Source organism: Nelumbo lutea, chromosome 6 (genome assembly GCF_056320005.1).
Source record: "Nelumbo lutea isolate HS-2025 chromosome 6, American lotus-T2T, whole genome shotgun sequence".
Lineage (NCBI taxonomy): Eukaryota > Viridiplantae > Streptophyta > Magnoliopsida > Proteales > Nelumbonaceae > Nelumbo > Nelumbo lutea.
Window position 1 is genome coordinate 33022875 of NC_142689.1, and position 27439 is coordinate 33050313.

General features: G+C 39.2%; 2 protein-coding genes across 7 annotated transcripts; both read right to left on the minus strand.

Annotated features, from left to right (window-relative positions):
• Positions 1-3280: 3280 nt before the first annotated feature.
• LOC148848422 (protein FAR-RED IMPAIRED RESPONSE 1-like) lies at positions 3281-8109 on the minus strand. 5 transcript variants are annotated; one of them, XM_088952277.1, is made up of 4 exons: positions 7624-8075; positions 5055-7176; positions 4867-4931; positions 3281-3625 (listed from the first exon to the last, which is right to left on the minus strand). In XM_088952277.1, exons 2-3 carry the CDS (start codon positions 7140-7142, stop codon positions 4869-4871), a joined length of 2151 nt encoding a protein of 716 aa, XP_088808403.1. In that variant the 5' UTR covers positions 7143-7176; positions 7624-8075; the 3' UTR covers positions 3281-3625; positions 4867-4868. The 5 variants fall into 5 exon arrangements, with proteins under 5 accessions (XP_088808403.1, XP_088808404.1, XP_088808399.1 ...); XM_088952278.1 differs by having other exon boundaries at positions 5055-7181; positions 7624-8051; XM_088952274.1 differs by lacking the exon at positions 3281-3625 and adding an exon at positions 4378-4748 and having other exon boundaries at positions 7624-8109.
• A 2050-nt stretch (positions 8110-10159) lies between these two features.
• LOC148848423 (uncharacterized) lies at positions 10160-27312 on the minus strand. 2 transcript variants are annotated; one of them, XM_088952567.1, is made up of 4 exons: positions 24225-27312; positions 24071-24147; positions 10695-10782; positions 10160-10601 (listed from the first exon to the last, which is right to left on the minus strand). In XM_088952567.1, the coding sequence occupies exon 1, from the start codon at positions 27021-27023 to the stop codon at positions 24459-24461; it is 2565 nt and encodes an 854-aa protein (XP_088808693.1). In that variant the 5' UTR covers positions 27024-27312; the 3' UTR covers positions 10160-10601; positions 10695-10782; positions 24071-24147; positions 24225-24458. The 2 variants fall into 2 exon arrangements, with proteins under 2 accessions (XP_088808693.1, XP_088808694.1); XM_088952568.1 differs by having other exon boundaries at positions 10160-10596; positions 24225-27264.
• Between the last annotated feature and the right edge of the window lie 127 nt (positions 27313-27439).

The window sequence follows — 27439 nt, forward strand, 5'->3', positions numbered from 1 at the left end:
TGGTCAAGATTGTTTTTGGTCTTTATAAGGTGGATGTTGGTTTTAAGTTATTTAAATCTTTTTCCTTGGTTAAGTTTTGTCTATAAAAATATTTGTCGGTTACAGAATTTGGTGGTTTCACCAACCTGGTTTTAACATTTGATATACAATATTTTTGGCTATATAAGTAGTGTTATTTTTACTTTCAAAAAAAAAAAAACAAAGCGTTGTTATTTTTACTTTCCAAACTAAAAAGCATGCATCACCTCCACCCAAACAGTGTGGATCAGGAATATTGCCATTAATTACAAAAATAAATAAACCATATGAGGCCCACATAAGGGCCCACTTGGTATTCCAAAGGTGAACTCTATGCAAACAGCCTTTAAGTATATGTTTGGTGAAAAATCGGACAAATCGACTGTCGGCTATGTTTTGGGCTGTGTTGTTCATCTCTTTTAGATAGCTTATCAAGATTCAAGAGTACTCAAAGTAGCTGAACCAACTTAATTAATATTCAACTCAGCCCTCCCGCTGATAATCAGTCATTTGAAGGGCTGTCCACTTCAGTGTCTTTGAATAAATGCCCATACTGTATGAAATACAGTGGCTTTTGGCTTTCTAAAATGAATTCCACATGGACATCCTATAAACCATATATTTGATAAAAAATAAGACGAACCCAAATCGGCTGAGTCATTTTAAAGACTGTTCGCTTAAGCCTCTTTGAATATCAGAAGAGTTGAAAGGGCTTAATGAGTATAGATTGGCATTCCACCAAAAATGATAAGCTTGGAGACAAAGTGGGACATGTATTTTCATGAATGTTGCTTGTTGGGCGAGGAAAAACCGGTTGAATTCTGAAAGCATGGGAATAGGGGTGTCAATTGGACTGGATTTGGTCCGATCCGATCCAGTCCAATGTGAATCCATTATAAATGGATTAGATCCAATCCAATCCAATGAACATCTTGGACCAGTCCAATTCAATGTGTGGACTGTCTGTTCAAATTCATTTTGATTTAGACTGGTTTCAACACAAACCAAGTCCATTGACACCTATATTCTTATCTTATATCAATGGACTAGATATTGGCTTAATCCAACCCAATCCAATATAAATTTATTATGGACAGACCAGGTCCAATCCAATCTAATAAATATTTTGGACTGAATTGGTCAAATCCAATATGTCTTGTTGGTCCGTCCAATCCAAAAACCGGTCGTTGGCACCCTTCCATGGGAATTCAGTCCAAAAACCATCTACTTGACAAATTTTAACCTTGAGATATAACATATTATGTAAAGCTATGGAGAGATTTCACGGCATAAAACAGGAAAGGTTTTTGTACAATGGCCTATAATCATTATTGTGCTTTAAAATATTTAGATATATTTTTTGGTTAGCTTCCTTATTTTTCTTTTTTTGAGAGTTCCATGTTCAACTATAATATTGGCTGCATGTTAAATCTAGATCTCAACCAATATGTAAAAATGTATTTACTTTTCAATGATCATCTCACAAAGTGTACTTTCACATTTAACAATATATACTTGCTGCACAATGCAACAAACCATAGATTTAGCATTTTTTTGGGTAAACTTGGAATTACATTATAGCATCTGGAATAATCATATCAGAGTTTGGGTTCTTCCTTAATGTGTTGTAGCCTTTTCTAGCAATTCACCTAAGCAAAAAGTTCTAAAAATGATCCAATTCCCCGGTTTTAATCCTCTGCCATTCACCCAAGGAGGATTCCACCACGAGGTCCACGACCCTTCTTTTATTCACCCGGCTGTGAGGAATGTAGTTCGTGCCTAATATGGTTGTATGCCAAATTCAAATATGGTATGTCCATTTAATAAGAGACCTTTTGGTTTGATAACATTCTTCAAATATGAATGTGATCAACGGGATACATTTTTTGGACCCAGATCCCATACTTCCACTTCCATTTCGATTTTTTATTTGATCTAAATGCGGTCTAATTCAACTCGCTATAAAGTGCCGATTTAAAGCATTGTTTTTCTTATAATGGAAGACAGTTAAACCATTGTTTTTAACCTTAATTATCAAACACAGTTGCCAGGGATACGACATCCCTAACAACTCAACATGAGCTAAAAATAGCTCAAAATATGAAGTTTCTTTAAATGAATTATTACCAAAACCCTAAACTCAAATTAAAAAAAAAAAAATCTGAAAATTACTTAGAAAAAAGAAGCATATTCTAAATAGAAGGCTATCCAAAAATACAAATTTCCTTAAATGAATTATTACCAAAACCCTAAACTCAAATTAAAAAAAAAAAATCTGAAAATTACTTAGAAAAAGAAGCATATTCTAAATAGAAGGCTATCCAAAAATACCTATCTCTTGGAAATTACTTTATGGCATAAAATAACAGTTATATATTTAAAACCCAAACCATAGAATCTTAATTTTTCAATCTACATATTTACCAAACAAATTTTAATCATGTGCTCTGGACCATAGTTGTCAAGGCGGGCGCCTAGGCAATGCCTAGGCAACAGGGCGCCATTTGAGGCTCGCCTCGCCTAATTGCCTAATCGTTTTCTACTTCCTACTATAAAATACTTTTTTATTAATCCTTTTTTGAGATTATAATTATAAAATAGACATTATTAAACTAAAATAATCATTTTGTGTGTTTATATACTAATTTCTTTTTATTATTTTCTTATTTATTAGGATTTAATTAACACAAACATTGCTAAATGCTGTATTGAACCCTCAAAGACTTAAAAACCTGAACCACTAAGTAAGGAAGAACTAAAAATTTTTATCTAATCACACATTTTCCTCTTCTACTACTACCAATACTTTTTAGTTTCTTCTTTTCCTATAACAAAAATAAGGGTTTAGCCCCTATATTTTTTAACTCTATTTTCTTTCTTCCTTTTCTTCTAATGAATATGTTGATTTTCTATACTTCAATATGAAATTTATACTTTCTTATGAAAATCATGAATAATTATTAAATAAATATGGTTATGGTACCTAGGGAACTACCCTAAGATCTATGTTTTTAACATAAAAAATCCATCGCCTAGGTGACTAGGTGACAAGGCGCCCCCAGTCACCTAGCCTCGCCTTGGCGCCTTGAAAACTATGCTCTGGACAAGAAGGTTTGCTAGTGAGGTCAGAGGTTTTAGGGCTCTTCCTAGACAAGTTACTACACAGCCTATTCTCTTGCAAATTCAAAAGGCTCAAAAAGTACCATGGCATTTATAAGTATAATATGAAACAAGTTAAATACCATGACAGCTAACAAAATAGAAAATAAAAAATGCATAGAAAAATAGCTGAATATGGCTATTAATAAAACGTAAAGTAATACAGCTTGGTACTGAGTACAGACTACACGAGTAAATTGTGTAAGAATAACCAACATCAAATGGAAGCATGCATTTCATAAAAAGCACTTCATGTTTGTAAATAACAAAGTTATTACCCAATGTTAATCCCAGCTATCTGGGGTTTTGGGAGGGGTAGACTGGATACGGTCCTAACCTTTGGCATTTTTTGCAAGTGGCCGCTCTTAGACTTGAACCTGCATTCTCATATTTGCCAGCCTGAGATTTTACCATTACACCAAGTAATGGCCCCTATTCATGTTCATAACTGCCTTACAGAAATCACAAGTTAGTATTACAGGACCTCTAGCCAAAATGGATACCACCAATGACACCAAGCAACAAATAAGTGAATGGAGAGATGCCGCTCATGTTCAGGAGTCAAAGTAAATTCACATATTTAGTGCAAACATGCAGTCATGACACTTCAATGAGGTTGCCCTACCTAATGCTCACTATGACTTTATGAAATTCAACTACTGTTCCAAAAGTTGCCACATGAAAAGGTGATTAATGAAACACATAAAACATTACTGGTTGCCACCTCAGTATAGGTATAGAAACCAGACCCTTCTGATCAGCATAACATAACCTCCTAAAATATTTCTTAGGCACATGGTTAGAGTTTATTGTGCTTAGGTAAACACTTCAAGCTCTTCTTAGGCCCATCTAAGCCACAACAGCAGTGACAACACATCATTCACTACCGATCTATTCAATGGATGATTGTTCACTAATAGGATTGTTAGTAACCACATAGCCAGCAACCTTTTGAATGAATGACAGGGATGCTAGCATTAAGTAGCAAGATGTGGCACCCAAATTCTTTTTATCTGAAACCCTTGGAATTGGAAAACAAAAATTTGGTACTACTGTTTCACTAATCCAAGAAGACCAAAACAAAATGAAAAATCCTTCTAAATATCAACCAATTGTTCTCTCTCATAAATTCAATCAATTAATATCAGTTGTTCAGTTGCTCTAATGACAGCAATGTTAAACAAATGACAAGAGGAGGTATGATTAAAATTTCAAATCATTATCACAATACTTTGACATCATTTTTTGTGAGTGCAATAGCCTATATGGCTAAGTACAAAATGGAGGGCTTCCTGCTACAATTTAGTTGGCATAATTAGTTGATTACGTCATGAAAGATAGTTGGCAAATTTAAATCATACAAAGAGCAAGCAGCTAATCAAGGAAAAACTGTTAACCATACAATTTTAACACCTCTACAAATTTTCCGCCTTGCCAAAGTTTGTATCTATCTAATGTTTAATCAAAAACCAAATTGGGTAAATATCTCAACCCCATATTTTATCATCCTGCATGCTCTGTTGATTTCCATAGTAACTTTTAAGTGTTAATAGAATTGCATTTAATCATCCCTGTAACAAGTGAAATCCCAAAAACAAAAATGGAGATTAATATATAAGAAGTATTGCATATGGACAGAAAACAAAATTTCTTAATAATTATATCATAGTTATAGCATGTGGTACCAACCCTCAAAATCTCTGTTGTATGTCATACTGGTCATCACAAGCTGGCATCATTGAACTTAAATGCTCCTACATGCGTGGAAACACAGTGTAAGAACCAATGATTACTATATTATATTTGAAAAACATATTATCAGGAAAACTACAATTTTGTGCAACTCCACAATGATCATAATAATTAGTTGAACATACCGGCCTTTGCATGGTCTCGTCAGTGCCAAAACCACCATGAGCTGCTGATGCGCTGGGCTTTGTGGTATACTTTATAGAGTTACTTACCTTTGTAGATTTTCTTATAGCTTCCTCAAGTGCTTGAACTGCAATATTGTAACTCTCTTGAGATATTGAAGCCTCAATCCCCAAATTAATGGCCCGCTGACACAAATCATTGCAGCGTTTTGCCCTGGAGTCTACTTCCTCAGATCTCTGTCCGATGGCATGCCTGCTCCTTGCATCTTTTGTCCACCGTTTCAATATATACTGAGATGGGATTTCAGTCACAGCTGAAAATTGGAGAACAATCATTGCATGCCTGCAAAGAAAGCCTTTATATTCAAACAAATGACACAAACAAGACACCTCTGACTTTGTTTCATCCCAGGCCACTATGTATTCCTTTTGTGCCTCATAGTCGAGGACTGTATATATTATCTTGGTCCCATCTTCGTTCTCCTTTCTAGGATGGCATGCAACTATTCCCGAAACTTCAACTTGAAACTTTCTGAATATTTCATGTGTATAGATTGTTGACATTTGCTTTTCATAAGGTGAATGAGTTTTTAAAGTAGGTACCCCATGCCATGTATCAAAATCTGCTTTAGATTCCTCATCATGACTGTCTTGTTGAATAACTTTGTACTGCACTAAAAATTCTTTCAATGGGGTATTTTTGTATACATACTTGTCAAAGAAAGAGCTTATATTCTCAGATTGATGGGTGCTTGACATCCCGACGAGAGAAGTATCTTTTATATAAGCTGGCACCCAATGTTTCCGGTCTTCATACAATGTTATAATCCAATCATCCTCTCGAATTTCAAACTTTTCAATCATTTTCAACCATTGATTTTCAAACTCGCCCTCTGTCCATGACCTGAAAACACAATTATTAAACTCTTCGATAAAGTTTTTATTTCTTTCAATTACATGACCAAGCTTCTCAGTAACACTCCTTAATATATGCCACAAACAAAATTGATGGTGTATATTTGGGAAGACCTCTGCAACAGCTGCCTTCACAGCTTTTTCTTGGTTAGTAATTATGACTTTTGGAGAAACACCACCCATTACTTTGAGCCATGTACGCATTAACCAAATAAACGTTGGTCTAGCCTTATCCGCAAGTAAAGCACATCCAAACAATATTGGCTGAAAATGATGATTCAAGCCAACAAGAGGAACAAAAGGAACCTTATATTTCTTTGCAAGATATGTAGTGTCAAAATAAACCACATCAGCAAAACTGAAATAATCATTCCTTCCTTTAACATCAACCCAGAAAACATTTCTCAAACGCTGTTCATCATTCAAATCAATTACATAGAAGAAGTTAGGATTCTCCTCTTGCATATGCATAAAATGATCAAGCATAGCTCGTGCATCCTCTGATTCTATAGCCAAACGCCCTTCTTTATCCATTTGATTCCTAATGTCCTCTGGACAATCAACACTTTGATATCCACTGTGTTGATTGGAGGACATCATAGCACATACATTACTTGTTTGTATCTGGGCAATGTGTAAAATATCTAAAATTTTCTTGCTAATTAGACTCATGCTCCTGCGCCGTCGGAAGAAAAATGCTCGAGCAGGCAAAAGCTCATGATTATGCTCTTTTACAAAATTATGCACAACCCACTTTCCATCCTGTCTTCTTTTCACATGCATGCTTGCTTTGCAATCTGTCCTATGAGAAGGTCGTGGGTTAACAGCTTCACCCTTTTGACGATAGCTTCCTTGTCTAAAGCATGCAAAATGTGCATCAATGAACTTCCCTGTCAGAGTTGAACGCCGGGTATTCTTCTTCTTGATTGTGAATCCTAATGACCTAGCATATTCTTCATAAAACAGATATGCTTCCTCATGAGAATCAAATTCCATTCCCTTACAAGGCTCAAAATTTTCTTCCTCTTCAGCAAAAGCATGATCAACAGATGGAAAATTCAACGCCAATTCATCCTCTCTTTGTGTCTCTCCTTCACTCATTGTATTTCCAAATCCATTAGATCTAGAGTCTTCCATTTCATGTTCATCTGCATTTACTTCAAGGTCTATTTCCATGTAGAAACCTCAACCTTTGAATCAATAGAACCCTCTGTCCTATGCCAAAAAAAAAGTATGGAAAAAATAAGTAGTGAAACACAGTGAACATCCATAGTTTTGAAAATGGCATAACAAATAATATATGCAGGATATAACAAGACCAAAATTAAATGACATACAATCATACATAAGGAGGGTCTCATAACACAGAGTAGACAAATAGGAACTGTACATACGAGATTGCAGACCACATGACTCCACAAACAACCATATTCGAATAAACAAGTTCAAAACTAAGGCCACTGATTACATTCAGTTATCAGGCTCCTTTCACCTTATATTTTGTTCTCAAAGTAAAGCTAATTTTATCTCCTTAAAAGATACTAACTGAAAGGTACAGAGTGGTTGTTGACTTTGTCACACTCAACTGCGACATAATTGAATTGAAATCTGAAACAGAATGAATAAATAAACAAACAACTAGAGACTAAAATTGTACCTTGGCTTCCGCACAATCTTATCCGCAAACCCAATAGGGTTTGGGGGGTTGTTTGAAATCCACAACTCACAGACCCTGCACCCGGATAAACTGTATTTTCTGCTCTGAAACTGATAGGTCAAACATCAAATTAGGAGCTTCTGATAGCCAATCCGCGGAAACCCGAACAGAATCATACCCAAGAAATCTTGTTCCCGCAATCAAACGAATGTAAGGTCTAATTCCACTACAGCGGGGAAAAGGAACAACCCTCCAGGAAATTACGAACAGAGAGAGACACCTCGAGGGTGCTAGGTTCCGTCTCCCTCGCCGGCGACGGCTTCGCGTGTCTGAGAATTCTTTTTCAGGCCAAGGTCCGGAGAGAAAGCAAGATGATGGGAATAGAACTTACGTGCGATGCACGCGCTGCTTCTGTTTTTGTCGTTTATGATGCGTGAACCGCACGCTACTGCAATTTCAATTTGACAAGCAGATGATTTGTGGTCCGCTCGCCGGTTCCTGTTCGAAAGATTCTTTGTGGAATTGTGGTCGAGATTACGAGGGCAATTTTGTTATTTTGAGATTTCGGAGCTCATGCCATTTTGGACTCCGAAATCCTAATGGATCAAGCGCCAGATTTGAAGAGTAATAAATCTGGTTATAGTCCCCCAACAACAGAAGGGTTGCAAACGAATCGGATTGAACCGGATATATTATGATCAAAATGCCAATATCAGTATTTGGATCTGAATCTTATTATATCGGATTGTAATTTGATTAGGATATTCAAAAGAGTTAATGCAATAAATTAAGAATGATCAGAATATTATATATCATTAATAAAATGGATTAAAAATTAATTTGATAGTACATACAAGGAAAAAAAGGCTCTTAAATAAATATACATCATTTAAATCAATACTAATAAATATAAATTATCATTAGGGCCAAAAATACTGAAAATAACCCTAAACTTTTGAGTTAGTGTCACTTAGGTCCCAAAACTTTCTTTTTGTCATAGAAAATCTTGTACTTTTGACATTGTTCCTTTAAGCATTTTATCATCTTTGAACTTTCATGTAATCATTTTACCCATGTTTTAAACCTTTCTTATCTTCTATTTATTTTGCTATTTTCATTTTTTAAGACCATTTTGCCAAATCATTTGCTCCTCGTAGAGTTGGCACCAACCTCACAGCTCTATTCCACTGTGTATTGAGAACATCTCCTTATGAATAACAACATAAAGTATGGGAGATGTTCCCAATGTGTGGCTAGAAGCAGTGTGAGGAGCAGATCGAGACTCCATTTTGCCCTCTCCTCCAGCTCAAAAAGGCTTTTATTTCTTTTCCTATCTTCTCTTTCATCATTTTTTATCATATCTCTCTCTCTCTCTCTCAAAGTTCAGAATAAATGTAGAGAAAAAAAAGTTCGAAACTTATTAGGCCCAACCGCCCAAGAGACACAATAAAGAAAAGGCAAAAATGCAAAATGATCTCATAAAAGTTAAACTGATAGAAATATAGAATGCTAAAAATGGGAGCAGAGTGTTGAAACCTAAATATACAGGGTATCTCTCAGTTGCAAATAAAAGTTGAGGGACTTGAGCATTACTATGTAGTTTGTCCTTAATTTTATATGGATATCAGCCATGATTGAAAGTATCAGTATGTTGGATATTTAAAAATTTATTTATTAGTATAAGGGCTCATCGATACCCTTCCATTATATTAATTTCAGTCGATGGCTAATTATACTACTACTAATACTTACATATTAATGTTATTTAAAACTGCCACGTGTCATTATTTCCTATTTCCTTGTATTCAGTGTGTAGATGGACTAAAAAATTAATAAGTATCATACAATATACATCTACATGCATTACAATATTTTGGACTTTGATATCAAGTATGATAAGATTGGGACGGATTTTATTTGATCCTATTTATAAATGGATAGAGTTAATAAAAAAATTGAATTTGGGTTTATACATACCATTTGTAACTCTTTTTTAAGTTTTTTTTTCATGACATAAAAAGTTGTTTTGATTCAGTAGAGATTGAGACTCGGAGATAGTGTGTATACAAGGCCAGAAAAAGTTTACTTTTACTACCTAGTCCATCACGGCTCCATTTGAATGCTCTGAAATGAAAAAAAATAAAAAAGGGACTACTTCCACAGACAATACTATTTTTATGGTGTGGTTGCATATAAAGTGGCCATGGAAAAAAAATTAATGTTTCCACTTTCCAGAATGAGCTTAGATAAAGAAAAATAATCTTCCTCATGCCCATAAATTAACTTTCCAAAAAGGGTTGCATCCCTAATTCAAACCTCACAACACCCAGATATTTCTCAAGTACTTAGATTTACATTTACAGTAAAGTCAAACACCATGAAAATGAAAATTAGGAAGGTTCAATTTTTCGTACTGGATTTCATTTCCTGAGAAAATCAATCGTTTTCCCTTGTTTTCCATGCAATCAGACAGCCCACTGGTAAACCGTAAACATGTGCCCTGCTGCTACCCCAAGAGTTGTTTATCCCATTCCGGTTAAGGCAGTAAAAGAATGACATTTTTTTCATTATACACTTCCCAACAGCAGGGCATTACACTGCATGGTAAACTAAGATCTTCCTTCTACATCTTAAAATCTTTGCCTTTCCCAAAATGCAAAGAAATGAAAACAAAGAGAATAATGTAGCAACTTGTGGAATTACAATTTGGATAGCCAGATCAACCACCAATCATTATTGGAACACATACATTTCTTGCTTTAATCAAATACCTTGCAGTTTGGTCGAGATATACACTGCAACACACTTTTCTTCCAATCTTAGGCTTAAATGAGTAAAAAGAAGTGATCTTCTTCCTCATCATATAATAGTTGCCTCTTCCACATGTTTGCAATTTTTGAGGTCACAATATGAATCAATACAGCAGATATAACTTTGCCATCTTTGTTGAGATGCCGATCAGATCCCCCATCCCTGGACTGAAAAGAACTATTTCAGTGTGCAAAAGTAAATAAATAAATAAATAAAGAGAAGCATAATTCAAAGTTTAATCATCAAAGGAAAAAAATTACCTTGCTCAAAATAAAGGCAGTAGTAGTGGCATGGTGGCAGCAGTAGCAGAAGCTAAACCAGATGTACGATGGTTGTCCATCCTACAGCCTGCAAAACATGGTTTCTTTTCATATTAGTGGAAGCATATTGAGAAATGGAACTAGCTTCTGTAGATGTTGAGTCAGCATCAAACCCATTAGGTGTAACATTGGATTTTAGTTGGAGTTAGAACTTCAACCAAGAAGCTGGAACTTCCTCTAGTGTTTAATTCCAACTCAACCTTCCTCAAAACCTTGATAACTTCTACTTATATTCCAAATGTTACCTAAGTGTCCATTTTAAGCTTGATTGAACCAAGTTCGTCCTATTAAAGTAGTAGAAAAAGAAAGATAACATGAACCAATGATGTTTTGACACACAAGAGAGAGAGAGAGAGAGATCTACTATCACCCTTGATTTACATGTGTACATACAAGTCATTCATGCAAAAGGACACTGACAGCCTTGGCATAAACTCATAAGTTAGGAAGCAACTAGAAGTCATGGGTACAGGACCCTTTATTCCTTGATTTTTGTCTCCAACTAATTTCTTATTTCAGAAAAAGATCTTCCAGTTGTCTCCTTAAAAACCACATTTCTTCTCTATCCCTTTCTTCAAACGTGCCTGAATTTTCTTTTGCATCTAGATCCTCAATTCCTACTAATTAGATCTTGCTTCCTCTCCTTAAGTATCCTGAACCAATGGACGTTCCAATCCTTAATTTTGACTTTGAGCTCCTTAATTTTGCTTTCCTCCCACCATTCCTTAACCTTTTTCTGTAAATCCAATTGCACATAGCCACATATTCTCAAACCTGAATTGTGCAGATCTCTTCCACCCAAATCTTCCTTAAAAACGAGAAATAGGCCAATGGTCGGATGTGATCCTAGGTAGGGCTCTAGAAACTAGGTTGCCCCAAAGCTCCTTCCAATCCAATGTGAAAAGGAATCTATCTAGTTTACAACAAATCGAATTGGACTGCAAATTAGCCAAGTAAATTTACTGTAGGCCAACTGCAACTCTTTAAGCTCACATCCTTCAATAAATTGACTGAACTTCATCATACTTGTGCTTATTCTCTGTCTCGGACTAGTAGTCTCTTCAGTGAATCTAGCAGCATTAGAAGCACCCCCCAAGACACCACAGCCCACCCCAGAACCCTCTAATGTCCTCCAATTCCTCCTAGAATTCATTTCTTTCCCTATATCCATTGGAACCATATACATTTATCAACACCCATTCAAAGCCATCTGTAACTTGTCTAAATTTTATTGAGATGTAAATTTGCCCACCAATTCATCTTCACCCAATTTTAAGGCCCTTGATCGTAATCCTCCCTACTTGTCGCCCTTAACCCTTCCTTTTCTGCCACTGCATTCTTTATCCCCTTCTACATCTTTTTTCAGTCTTTCAACCTCTCTCAAACCCCCTTTCCTTCCCCCACCCACTTCCTTCTTTTTCCTCACAAGGTGTTTAAGTTACTTGGCTCTTTTAACTTGCATATCAATTTATCAACAAATTCTGCAATTGATTTTTCCTTCTCTATAACACCACCCTCCACCCTAGGATCCCCAGAGCATTCCCCATTAATAGCACCAACAATATTTTCTACTAATCTCTCCCTTGACTTTGCCTCATCCTCTAATTCTTTTCTCTTCGTTTCCTCCAAAAAAGCTCTCTATCAGTTTCCAGATTTTCCTCCCTTTCTCCTCCTCCACAACTACTTCCTCCTCACTCACAACCCTGTTTTCAACTTGCAGTGTGAAAGTCTCCTGGGAACCTGGAGAGGAGGCATCAGTCAAAGAGCAAGAGCAAGGGTTAGTCACAAAACCAAAATTCACAAGGTTACCTAGATTGAGAAATTAGGGGGGCTCAACTGTCTTACGCGTGGCCAGACAACTTTCCTGTGCAATAGATTGGAGCTTGCTATTTATACCAGTAGCACCAACAATCTGTTTACTCCCATTGTTCTGTGGCTTATCCTCTCTCATTATCCCACTACTTGACTTCAAGTTAGCCTCCACCAAACTCTTACGGACACCCTATCTAATATTAGAATATGGTTTTGGTTTCCCCTTAAATAGAATTTGGTTTCAATCCCCAACACCCTCAACAAACTCCGCCTGGAGACAACCAACACCATTTGCCATTGGAATCAAATATGAGGCCATTGATAAAAAAGAATCAAAGATGAGGCCATTGATAAAAAAAATCAAAGATGAGGCGCTATTGATTGCATTTCATCTCTCCAACAAACAAGATGTCAGCACACAAATCCTCCTCCAAATTCACTACAACCGTTTTCCTATTCCAAACTCTCTTCTAATGAATTGGCTTCAAAATCAAAACCACTATACTCATCCTCCAATTGGTCATAGTCCACCCATCCATTGTCATCGTCATCATCATCATCCTCTGATCTGTTCCTTAATCCTTACATACCTGGGATTCGGGCCATTCGGCCGATCATCCTCCTTTCTAGAGGAAGCAACAGTGGCAGCCCTAGGCTTTGGAAACCATTGGAAAGACAATCTGTCAATGATAGACAAGAAGATACCTTCAATTGCTAGCCAGACTCAAGTTGGGATCATGATGGACGATTATTTCAGTCCCTAGTCAAAGATGGATCATGCATCACATGACCACTATCACGCGACCCTGATGACACATCCTTCTCCAACTTATTTAATGGGCCCAAATTTTGGCCCAAAAAAAACCTCCACTAGGATCTAATAAAACTGGACCCAGTGACATCCTTTTCTTCATATTGATATGGGTTTGGCCTTTCACTGGCTCGAAAGTGGGCCCACCCTTAAATTCAAAATATTAAATTTTGAGACTTTCTTTTTCGCGGCCCAACTCGACCTATGCCCCCTTAATCTTCCTTTTCCTTACCCAAATTAAATAACCCCCCTCCATAAACCCTCTCTTTCCCATCCAAACCTCCAAACCCATTTCCCAATAGTGCTTGATTACAAGTTTTTTTAAGATAAATAAAGAAAAATTTTATTAAGAAAGAAGAGAGGACTACAAACAGTGATAAGAAATCACCACAAACAGAACAAACAAACAACGACAAATCAAACCCAAACTAGCAAAACCTCTCCACTTCCATCCCAAACACCCAAATAGGCCCCCTTTCAATCTTACAAGCACCTTCAAAACTGGCACAAATCTGTTGAATTTTTTAAGCCTAAATCTTTTAACTGCGTTAGGATGACCCTCACCAAACTTTTTATCATTTTTTTTTGAAGAATAAAAAGGAAATTCATTAAATTGAAAAAATGCAGTACATCTCAAAATACTTGTTGTCTAGATGACAAACCATCTGCTAACAGAATTACACTGAAAAGGAATTGAAACTACATGGATTCCTAATGGTTCCTGAACCACTTCTCCCACATAACCTGCCCAATCTTCTGAGAATGGTTGGAATTTGGCCATTCGACCATGTAAACCTCCCTCCAACCAATGGTGGTTCAATCAGCTCATTATTGGTTATAAATTCTTCAAACCTCCTCATACCTACAGAAATTCTTCTCTCCCTTCCCCCCTTCATTTCATTCTTTCTCCTTACCATGTTGAAGTCCCCACCTACACACCAAGGCCCATCCCACTTTTGTCCCATCCCTCCTAATTCCTCCCACATCTTCTCCCTCTCCCCCTCCTCATTTGGCCCGTACACATTTGTTAAACCCCATCTTCAACCCCCATTTACTTCTTGTAAGCAAACTGAGACTGAGAACATTGCAACATCCTTCCCAGCCTTTTTGAAGACCCCAGAATTCCATATAATTACAGCTCCCCCTAACAGACCCAAAGCTTTAAGCTCCACCCACTCTCCTCCCTCTTCCCCCATATTTCATTTTTCAATTACATATCAAAGTTTAACAAATGTGTTAAACCACCTCTGGTTTAAAGCTTCAAAACAAGTTCCTTACTATTTCCCATTCTCCCTCATCCTTCCATCCCTCAACCCTCTCACATTCCAGCTAAGAATCCTCATCTTCCTCCCCCTCCCCCAAATTACTTGAGCTCGTCCAACCCTTCCTCTCACTCCTCCTTCCTCATCCCACCCCTTTATTTTTTCTAAATATTCTTCCCTCTTCTTCTTCTCCTCTCATTTCTTTTTTTCAAACTTTTCAAATGTTATTTTCACAAAGCCTTCCCCTCCACCAATCTTTTTATCTCCGTTTATTCACCCTTTCAAGCTCCAACACTGGAACTTACTATATCCTTATTGGCCTTTGATAGCCCACCAAAATCAGCTTCCACTTCCAAGAAAGCATTCCTAGCAAAATCCTCTCCACATAAGAAGAATAACCCCAGCCTTTTTTTATCAGTGGAGTTTCTTTCTTCCCACAGTGTCCAACATACTGCAGCCCTTAGTCCTCTCCACATTGTCCTTTCCCTTTTTAACTGCCACCTGAAAAAGGAAGGGGAGAAAAGGCCCTGCATGTCTGAAGGGGGATTCCAGTTGCATCCATATAAGGAGAAAGCCCAATCCCACAATGACCTCGCGAAGTGGCAAGACACCATTAGGTGAAAACCAGTCTCCCCATCTGCTTTACACAGAACACACCACTGAGGTGACAAGCAAATATTGGGTCTCTTCTTTTGGAGTAGATCACCAGTGTTGATTCTTTCCAGATAGGCTTCCCAACAAAAACTACCAACCCTAGGAGGTATAGCTCTGCAACAAACCTCACCAACAGGGAAAGGGGACAAGGTAGGACTGGTGGACTGACTTAAGACTTTGAAGAACGAAGCACAAGAGAAAATGCCATTGGGGGTAGGTGTCCAAATTCTAGAATCCGCCCTAGTGGGGTCTAAAACAATGTTATCAAGAAGTGCAAGAAGGCTCGAAATACAGTCGAAGTCTGAGTCCCTCAAATCCCTTCTTAGACCCAAGTTCCACCCAATCCCAGAAGTGGAAGAGGACGGGGTGGTGAAAGACGAGATCGGCTCATTTTTCAAATCAAAAAGAGCATACAAAGACGGAAACTGATCCTTTAGAGGGGCGCTCCCCACCCAGGTTTGTTCCCAAAATTTTATGGAGTTACCGGAATTCAAGTCATACATGATATTAGGGAAGAAAACTGGTAGCAGGTCATGAATGGCTTTCCAAGGAGAATTGCTTGTGATCCTAGCTCTGATTCCAACGTCCCATCTATTGTGCTCCAGCCCATGTATACTTTCCACTATTCTAGCCCATAGCTTCTCCTTCTCCATAGGAAACCTCCACAACCACTTCCCCAACAGAGTCATATTCCTTCTCCTAATACTCCCAAGCCCCAAACCACCACACAACTTACTCCTACACACTATTTCCCAGCTAACTCTATGATCCCTCTTCTCTCCAGGCTCCCACAAGAAATCTCTCATTATCTTCTCTAATTTGTTAGCGATCTTCACTGGGATTTTAAACACCGACATAAAAAAGATGGGTAAGTTAGCAAGCGTGGCCTTAATTAGTATAAATCTCCCACCAAAAGAGAGGTAGTTCTTTTTCCAGGATACCAATCTTTTTTCAAACCTTTCCATCACCGGGTTCCAAAAACTCTCTCTCTTGGGATTATCACCTAATAGTAATCCTAAGTAGTTCAAAGGCCACCCCGAAACTTCACACCCCAGCACTTCAGCACTCTCCCTGATCTCTCCCTCCTCCAAATTCACCCCCACTACACAGCTTTTCCCAAGGTTAACCTTCAAATTGGACATTTGCTCAAACAGTTGTATCACCGACTTTAAGTTTCTGATAAACCTTACATCACCGCCTTCACAAAACAGAATCGTGTCATCAACAAACTATAAGTGAGTGAGGGGGGATCCCACCCTCCCAACCCTCCAGCCTCTAACGAGCCCCCTAGAATCTACTCTGTGAATCAGTTTCCCCAAAACCTCCGCAATTAAAATGAACAAGAAAGGAGAAAGGGGGTCTCCTTGTCTTATACCCCTACTGGTTGCAAAGAAATCTACCACTGTCCCATTCACTAGCACTGAATAATGACAATTCCGGACACAACCCATGATCCACTTACACCATCTAGCCCCAAACCCGAATTTAGTTAAGACTTTCCTCAAGAACTCCCAGTCCACCAAGTCATAAACCTTTTCCAAGTCCAGCTTACAAACCACTCCCTTCTTCTTATCCCTCTTAAAGTTCTCCACACTCTCTTTAGCAATTAAAATCTGATCTGTAATTTGTCTTCCACTCACAAAAGCTCCTTGATAGTGTGCAATGATATCTGGCAGTACCTTCTTCAGCCTCAAAGACAACACTTTTGCAATGATCTTATACAAGCTATTAACCAAGCTTATTGGCCTAAAATCCTTCGGGTGGGATGCATCTTTCTTTTTTGGAATTAAGGCTATAAATGTAGAGTTCACACCCGGATTGACAATTCCTCTCCTTAAACACCCGCAAGAGATCATCTTTCAAGATATCCCAACAATCTTGATAAAAAGCCATTGTAAACCCATCCGGCCCTGGAGCTTTTGTTCTATCCATAGAAAACACAGCCTCCTTGATCTCTTCTAGATTAAAGCTTCTTTCCATCCTTCTCCTGTTCTCCACCCCTACATCTAGCCAATCCAAACCTTCTACCCACACCCTTCTACTCATAGGCCTTCTTAGAATAGATTTGAAGTGCTCCACACAGGCCCTGGCAATCTCCTCTTGTTGTACTAACTCAACTCTATCCACTTCCAATTTGGAGATAAAGTTCTTCCTTCTCCTGCCATTTGCTAGAGAGTAGAAATACCTAGTGTTTCTATCTCCCTCTTGCAACCATTTACACCGAGATTTTTGCCTCCAGCTAATTTCCTCCTTGTGCAAGCAATCCTCTAACTGTCTTCTCAATTCTCTCCTGAGGTCATTGTCTTCCTCTCCAAATTCTCCCTTTTCCTCTTTAAAGTCAAGGCTTTCAATCTTCTTCATCAAGTCTCCCTTTCTTTCTTCTATCCTCCCGAACTCCATCAAATTCCACTCCTTGATTCTTGCTTTCAAGAATTGTAGTTTCTTATGGAATCTCATCCCCTCCCACTCCACCAGCGGGCCACACTCATGCCACCACTCCCTCACTTTGTTAGGAAACCCTGGATGAAGTAACCACATATTTTCAAATCTAAAGGGGGTAGGACCTCCACACCTTCTTTCCTCCTTACATAACACTATGGGCCAGTGATCCGAGGTCACCCTTGGGAGAGCTCTAGAAGCCAAGGTTCCCCAATGTTCTTCCCAATCCAAAGAGAACAGGAATCTATCCAGCTTAGAGCAAATGGGTCTAGATTGGAGATTTGACCATGTAAATGCCTTATGTGCTAGGGGAATCTCTTTAAGCTCAAAGGCATCCACAAAACTGTTAAACTTCCTCATGCTTTTTGTCACCCTCTGGTTAACCTTATTGGACTCCTCCGAGAATCTAATCACATTGAAATCCCCACCCATGCACCAAGGCCCATCCCACAACCCTCTAACATCAGCCAGTTCCTCCCATAGCTCCTTTCTCTCTCTGTAGTCATTCGGTCTGTAAACATTTGTGAGCACCCACATATAATCATCCTCCTGCTGCTTAAACTTCATGGAAACCGAGTACTTTCTGATCAACTCCTCCAGACCTTCAACCACATCCCTCTTCCACATTGTTACAATCCCCCCGGAAGCACCCCACGATGGAGCCGCCACCCAGCTAATCCCCCTGGCTTTCCATACGCTCCTTGCCCACTTGTCATTAAACTCCATTCTCTTAGACTCTTGCAACAGCACAATGTCTAGGACATACCGTCTTATTACCTCTTTTATTGTTGCTCTCTTCTTCGCACTCCCAATCCCCCTCACATTCCAACTAAGAATCTTCATTCCGCTTCTTTTTAAAAACCCCTTGCCACCTACCCACTACTTACCCCTTTCCTTCTATCTCCTTTTACCTCGAGCTTCTTATCTCCTTCTACATCTCTCTTTAATCTCTCTACTCCACTCAACCTCCTCTTCTTTGTTATGATTTGCATCTTCCTCTTCTGCAAACTTTCTTTCAACTCGTTCAAATCTTCCAGCCTACAGCCCAACTTCCCTACAAATTCTGCTATCGTGTCTTCTCTCACCGATTCCACCACCCCTACCCTTCCTACAGAATCCCCTTCATCTCTGTCCACCTGTCTTTCCTTCCTCTCCTCTAGTCCCACCTCAGTTCTTTCCTCTCCAACCTTCCTCCCTTTAATGTTACCTCCCTCCTTCCATGCTTTCTCCCCGTAATCCTCTCCATCTCTACCCTCATTCCTTTCTTCCTCTCCACTAACCCCTCCTCTCTTCCTTCCTCCCCTTCCCTCCTCTAGATCAGCTTCCCTTCCACTTCCTTAAACACTCTTTCAATGATTTCCCACACTTTTCCACTCCTATACCTTTCTTCCCGCACCTTCCCACATTCCTTCCTTCCCCTCTCCCCCTCCTCAGAGAGCTCGCCTACTAGCTCGGCTGCATATTCATGGGCTACAAGACATGGTACAGGAACGGAATCTAGAACCAAAGACACAAGAGACACATTAGTAGCACAAACAGAAATCACAAGGTTACCTGGGACTGATGGACAAGCTAGAAAAGGACTGCTCCCGGCCTCCCTCTCTTGTTCCGGAGGTTGGTAAACCTTAGTTGGTTGGGAAGTACTTCTGTCCTTTGGTCAACCTGGTGATCTTTCCACTCTACCCCTGGGTCACCCCTAGATGGCGTATTCCTACTCTGCTTCCGGTTCTCCCGGTTTTCCCCTTCTGATAAACCTTGCACACTCTGTGGTCTTGGGAATGAGATAAGCCGATTGCAGTCTTCACCCTGAAATAATCTTACAATATTCCACCCTTCCATGTCACCTCCAGCACAGCTGCCTTCATCGTTTACACTTCCCACACTAGACCATCAACAGAAAGGTCCTCCGATTCATTACCGCCTTCACTGCACTGCACCCATCCTTCAATCTTCTCTTTCTTCTCTTCAGTTCTTCCCCTAGTGAAACTTGGCTTCGGCCTCTCTGAGAAGCCTCGCAAGGGGCTAAGCTCCTTCAGACTTCGTCAGGAGACCCACTGTAAAGTCCGCTTCTTTTCTGGTTTCTGGCGCTGCGCGCATTCCCCCTTTTGCCTAGCGACTGGGGACGATGATAGACCATAACCATTGTCTATCTTAGTCAAAACCCCAGTCATGTGTTTCATTAAAGGCTCACGCGCCTTTTTAACAAGCTGGGTCGGGCCCACTGACTTGTTTGGGCCTTTAAAAATACCACTAGCAGTCCACATGGGTTTTGCTTTGGCCCATTCTTAAACACCCGCGAGCTCACGTGACTTTTAAGAAGGTCACGCACGTCCAACCCCAGGCTCGGTTTGGTTTTAACAGGTCTCGGTTCGGTTCTTCCTTGGACCAACCCCTTTTCCTTGTTCAAACAAGTCAGATTGGCGCCGGTTACAACCTGTGCAAAGGACCTGCCACCCTCCAGACTGTTCACTACTTCCACACACGAAAATCCCACCCCCTGAATGCTACCCTTTTGTTTCTCCAGCATTTGTTTTTCCATTTTAGTGAAAGTGCTTTTCTTGTTTGAATCCTCCAACCCTTTCTTGCCACGCAGCTCTTCTTCTTCAACCTTCTCATCTCCCTCCCTACGAGCCTCTTTCTAGAGCACCGATTCAGTGGATGAAGCCAGCCACACTAAGTTTTTGTTTTGATATTCCATCCATTTTTGTGCTTCACCTTACCAAACTCCTTGGAGTAATCCACATGCATCCAAAAAAGAGCAAAAATTCTATCCCAAATATAATCTGCAAATGGGCAAGAAATAAAAAGATGAAGGGCAGATTCACCATCTAGGTCTTTTCCTTTGCATCGAATTGCAAGTGCTGCACCATGGCAAGCTTCCCAGCAAAAAGCACTCACTTTTGGGGGAACAAAACAAAACCAAACTTCGTTAACTGGGAAAGAAGCTGAGAGGGAGAGAGGGGCAGCCAAGGCTTCTAAAAAGGGGGAGACACTAAAAGCCCCTGAGGGATTACCAGTTCACACCCAAGTGTCTACTCTAGTGCCGTCGAGGAACACCCCTTCCAGCAAAAGGAGGTTGGAGACATGAATCAATTCTGAATCTTTGACATTTCTCCAGAAACCCAAATTCCACCCAAACCCCGAAAGTGAAGGAGAAGGGAATAGGAAGTCAGCAATAGGTTTACCCTTGAGAGATGATAAAGCAAATAGAGAAGGAAATGTAATCTTCAAGGGATTTTCACCCACCCAGAGATCTTCCCAAAATCTTACTTTATTTCCCAAGTTGAGATCATACCTGATGTTATTAAGGAAAAGTGAAAGGATCTTGTAGATTGCTTTCCATGGTGCAGCTCTAGAAGCCCTGCTAGAGACCCCAGCATCCCACCCGTTCTCAAAGAGCCCATGAATGCCAGTCACCACTTTTGCCCAAAGTCTATTTGTCTCCCATAGGAATCTCCACAACCATTTGCCTAATAATGCCCTATTTTTATCCTTAATCCTACCCAAACCCAAGCCACCTTTCTTCTTCCCTCTACACACAATATCCCATCTAATGAGATGATCCCTCTTCTCCTCCCTTAAGTCCCACAAAAAATCCCATGATCTTCTCAAATCTTTTGACAATGGGCTGAGGCATTTCAAACACTGAGAGAAAATAAACCAGGAGGTTTACTAAAATTTAATGAGAGTTATCCTACCCCCTAATGAAATGTAGTTTCTCTTCCAGGTAGAGAGCTTCTTGTCAAATCTTTCCACTTCTAGATCCCAAAAACTCAAAGATCTAGGGTTAACACTTAGCACCAAGAGGGAGTCCTAAATACTTCAAAGGCCAGTCGCTTGAGCCACACCTTAGTTCTCTAGCCCACATATCTATCTCCTCTTGACCCATGTTGACCCCTGCTACCACACTTCTGCTCAGATTTACCTTTAAGCTTGTCACCTTCTCAAAAAGCCTCACTAAAAGTCTTTGGTCTCTAGCACATTGATCTCCCTCAGCTTCACAAAAAATGATAATATCATTTGCAAACTATAAGTGGGTGACCACCACTTCCTCTCTTCCTATTCTCCATCCCCTAATTATGCCCATCTCATCAGCTTTTGAAATCAATCTGCTAAAGACCTTGGCAACAAAGGTGAATAAAAAAGGTGATAGGCATTCATCAAAAAATAAAATAAAAAAGGTGATAGGGGATCTCCTTGCCAGATACCCTTTACCTCATCTCTTTACCAATAACCATTGCCAAATCGGCATTTCTTCCAACTACATGAGTCTCATCTAGCACGACCTCATCATCCTCAACCTTTTCCATTTCTGAACCATCCTCTAAAGGTGTTGTTCTGTATTTTCTTCTCTAGTAGACCCCTTGTTTTGTTTACTTCAATCTCTTTGCTTCCTTCCTTTTCCTCCGCTTCCTTACATAGTTGTCAAGGTGACACCTAGGCGACAAGGCGCCCTTGGAGGCTCGCCTCGCCTAATCGCCAAGCAGTTTTCTATTGTGTGTGAGACAAAACTTTTATATTCTTAATTTTTTGAGGTTATAATTTTAAAATAGGCATTTCTAAACTAAAATATTCATTTCGTGTGTTTATATACTAATTTCTTTTTATTATTTTCTTATTTATTAGGGTTTAATCAACACAAACATTGCTAAATGTTGTATTGAACCCTGAAAGACTTCAAAACCTGAACCAATAAGAAAGAACTTAAAATGTTGTCTAACCAACACATTTACTTCTTTTTCTTTACTAATTTTGTGTGTCTATACTATATACCAATTTTCTTCTTCCACCTTTTCTTTTCTTCTTTTCCTATAACAGAAATAGGGGTTCAGCCCTTATATTTTTTAAAATTTATTTTCTTTTTTCTTTTTTTCTCATGAATATGTTGGAATATGTTGATTTTCTATACTTCAACATGAAGTTTATACTTTTCTCATGAAAATTATGGACAATTTATTAAGGAAATATGATTATGGAATCGAGGGAACTACCCTAGGATACACATTTTTACTTGAAAAAATCCATCGCCTAGGCAACTAGGCCTTGTCGCCTAGCCTCGCATTGGCACATTGAAAATTATGCTTCCTTATAAAGACCATTCTTTACCTGCACCTCCCCCAAACTATCCTCCTCATCACTTGTAGTCTTCATTTTCTCTTCCTCTTTCCCTTCCTCTCCTTCCAACCTCATAGTTCCCTCCCTTCTATAAACAAGAACTAATCTAGACCCTTCCCTGAACCCTTCGACCAACCATTGCAATACCTTGTCATCAAGAGAAAGTCATGGCACTCCAATCCCATTCACTTCTTCCTTTTCATTTGATTCCCCCTCTGCTCCCTGAGAACTGGCATTCAAATTCCTACTTGCACCAGGTCCCTCATCTTCTGAACAAACACAGGTAGGGGAAGATGAAAGACCCACAATGGTATCCATTGTCACCCCTCCCAACCTAATCACCTCCACCAGCACATTGATACAGGTACAAGTATCCTATTTAATACACTGAGACTTAAGTTTTATATTTAGCTTTCCAAGCTATGTATCATTATTTCTTAATGATTATAATTTAATTAGACTTCTAATATCTACAAGTTTATAGTATGGTTTTATAAAAGTATCCTATATAAACACTGATTGAAAAGTATGTATCCCCTACAGGCCTATAAGTGTGTATGCAGTATCAGTTTCTTAGGTTCTGTTTGGGAAGAGTGCAAATGTCGGTTTGATTCATTAATGCACTCTGGTTCAGTTTTGTAGGTGTTTGATAAGAATGCATTTGAATATTGAAAATGATAGCAATCATGAATTCCAAAACATGTTTGCGCTCAAAATGAGAGCAAAGTCTACATCCAAAAAATGGATGCAAACTTTTTTTCCACTGAAAAGTTGGTTACTGTAAAAAAGGTATATCAAGTCTTGGAATTCGTGTTTCCATCCATCACAACTAAAAATTGTTTAGCAAGAGTATGAAATTATCATTGCAAAACTAAACCAACTTTGCATTTTTATCAGCTAGACATATTTGTATTTGCACCATACATTTTTGTATTTGCACTCTTCCCAAATGGAGTCTTATCAAATATATATTGTGCCTCATATAGGCTGTACTGAGGATGTATATGCATTTGACTATTTGAGTAAAATCAAATACAAAGCCTACAGTTCCAAGATAAAAGCAAGAAAAAGGCACAGAAAGAGAGAGATATGCATCAGGCCTAGGATAGGATATAAACCTCACTTCCTCTGGGACAACACTCTTATACAAGAATGACAAGGAGATACTAAACAAATATTAAAATAAGCAGAGACTTTGCGAGACAAAAAACAATAAAAAGTACCTCATAGAAGCAAAGATCTAGTCATAAACAGGATACTTCTGTAGCCAGAACCCATGCAAGGTCAAGAAACAACTTGCCTGCAAAAAGAACAAGGCAAAGTACACGACATAAGATCTAGTCTATGGAATATAGAATACAGAAATGTAATAAATACCTTTTTACTCAGTAGTGCAACCAAATATTTGATGCAGACTGAGTACAAGAAAATGCCACTTAAAAAATGGGGCTTCCTTGCAAGGTGTTATTTTGCAGAAGTTCATCTTTAGCTTTAGAAATCAACCTCTGCTGCTGCCTGAGAACCCACTGAGACTGTTAACATAGATCTGAAATTCCAAATCTAGCAAATCCTTGTATTCCACTAGCAGGTCAAGATTTTACTCGGAGATTGTTACTCAAGTTTGGAAGGCTCATTAATGGACTGAATTGGCTTAGCATTCTCTGGAAGCAGACCCCGCTTGATAATACCTTCTGATATTAGAGTAGCTTCTCTTGAAAAGCCTGAACTACACAGACCATGAACCAATGTGGTATACGTAATCTCATCCAATGTAATGCCTCTTTGCATCATCTGATCGCATATTCTGAAAGCCTCTTCTATTTTCCCTCCTTTGATGAATCCGTATGTCAATATGTTATATGTCACAATATCTGGAACAACACCATTCTCCACCATTGTCCCTAGAATCTTGGCTGCTTGTTGCATGTCACCCATCTTAGCATATCCATTAATCATAACAGTGTAAGTAAACTTATTTGGAGCTATTCTGTATGCAGTCATTTCCAGCAAAATGCTACTAGCTCTGTCCATCTTTCCTAACTTACAATACCCATCAATCAGCGAAGTGTAACAGAAAACTTCCGGTGTCAAGCCTTCTTTTCTCATCTCATCAAGAAGGTCCTTAGCTTCCTCAACCTGGCCAACTTCGCACATCCCATGTATTAATGAGTAGTATGTCCTAACAGTTGGTTTGATACCCTTATTCCTCATTTCATTGCAAACCTTAATGGCCTCCAATATATTTTTGTTTCTACAGTATCCTCCAATTAAGGTATTATATACAACAGAATTCAGCTCCAACTTTTGGTTAACCAACTCATTGAAGAGACTTTGCCCTTCTTCAACTCTCTTAGATTTGCAAAATCCATCTATCATGATGCTGTACATTGAAAGATCAGGCACCAAGCCATCTCTTTTGCACTCATCCCAAAGACCAATAGCTTCATTTATTTTGCCTGTATGACATAGCCCTTGTAACAGTGCACCATATGTGATGATATCTGGTTTAAATCCTTGCTTAACCATATCTTCCTTTAGCTTAAACCCTTCTTCCAACTTCCCCTCCTTGCAACACCCCGAGATGAGTGTGTTGTATGTGATCCTATCCAGTGTCAGTCCTCTCTCAAGCATCTCTTTCAGAAGTCTAACTGCCTCTTGCATATTACCACACTGACAGAGCCCATGAATCAAAGCATTTGAGGTTACTGTATTGGCTCCAAGCCCTTTCTCCAATAGCTTAAACCAAACATTGATTGCCTCAGAATGCTTCCCCCCTTTACAAAGCTCACTGACCAGCTTTGTCAGAATCCCATCATTGGGTCTTAAATTCCTCAGCACCATCTCCCTAAAGAGACAAAGCGCAGAATCCAACCTAGATTCCATGCATAGCCAGTGGATAACTGAATTAAAGGCAAAAGGATTTATGGAAACCCCTCCAGATAACATCTCCTCCAAAGTTCTCTCAGCTTGTTCCATCTTACCAACCTTACATAAACCTTTAATAAGTGAATTGTAAGTTACTGAATTTGGATAGATCCCCTTGGACACCATCACGACCCTTATTTTTGAAGCTTCCTCAAAATTCCCTACTTTGCAGTACCCATCAATTATTGTGTTATAAATAACTTCATTTGGAGAAATTCCCTTCCCTGACATTTCCCTTAAAATGCAGCTTACATCCTCAAACCTCTCAGATTTCATCAGACCATTTATGAAAATACCGTAAGTTTTAAGGCTAGGGCTCAGACCACTGTTAACCATTTTCTCCTTGAAGCTAAAAGCCTCCTCTAAATTTCCTTTCTTCAAGAACCCGTCAATAACTGTATTATAGATAACTACATTGGGAGATATTCCCGACTCCTCCATTTTCAAAAACAACCTGGTAGCTTCTTCAATTTTCCCAGCCTTGCAGAATGCATTAATTGCAATTCCAAATGAGTAAACATCAAATGAGAGACCTTTATACATTATCCTAAAAACCTCATAACTACTCTCGAGTTCATTCGCCTTCACAAGCGAACCCAACAGGAAATTACATGTCTTCAAAGATGGAAACTGACCGTGACCCGTCAGCAACTGAAACACATCAAACGCAATCCCCAATCCCAAATTCTTAAATTGCGTGCAGTATACATGAACTAACAAATCAAACACCGAAGTTGTCGAACTCGAACCAGCAATTGCCCGGGCAATCTCAAGATGCCTGTCATTTTGATTGTCAAATATAACAGGCACATTTCCATCTATTAAACGGATCAAAAGCAACCGAGCGGGCACAATGGTATTCGATCCAACAAGCAGACTAATTAGAAGGCAATAAGATCTGACCGTGAAACGGAAACCGAGTGATTGAGATGCAAATGTGAAGAAATTCAGAGCAGTCTTAGGGTTCACAGAGTCTCGCATGTCAAAGAAGAGACGATCGAAATGATGTGGTGACAAATGACAGAGGACTCCTCTACATTTGGAGGTATCGAGAGACTTGTTTGAAAGGATTGAAGCTACCTTATTTAGAATACTCCGATCGTATGGTGGCGGCGGCGGCGGTGGCGGTTGTTGTTGTTGAGGATATTGCTGTTGAGAGGTAGAGGTGGCGCGAGACGAGCAACGGATGAAGGATAAGACCAGAGGTGTGTGTTTGGGCTCTATGGAAGTAGCGATTCTTCTCAAATCCATAGATGACAGAAATGGAGAAAGAACCCTGCAGATTTGTTTTTAGACGTTAAAAGAAGGAGGTTTCGGTGGCAGTGGCAGTGGCAGTGGCAGTGGCCATGGCGGTGGCGCCATGAGAGTCTCTGATCATCAAAAGGAGTTAAATGTGGCCACGCTCAGTATGACGGAGAGAGATGGCTTCAACCCCTGCCACAAACGGGCGAGAGGGAAAATGCCTTGAGGAGGGTTTCAGCCCCTCAGGTTCAACTTCTCAATTAGGTTGTGAGTCTTGTGACTTGTGGATGGAAGATCCGGGTCTACCCGAAACCAGTCCATGACTATTAACTGCAAGGTACAAAGCTACAAATACAGAAATGTTCAATACAAATTCGTATGTGTGATTCATAAAAATGCAAAGTTGTTTTGTAATAATAATTTTG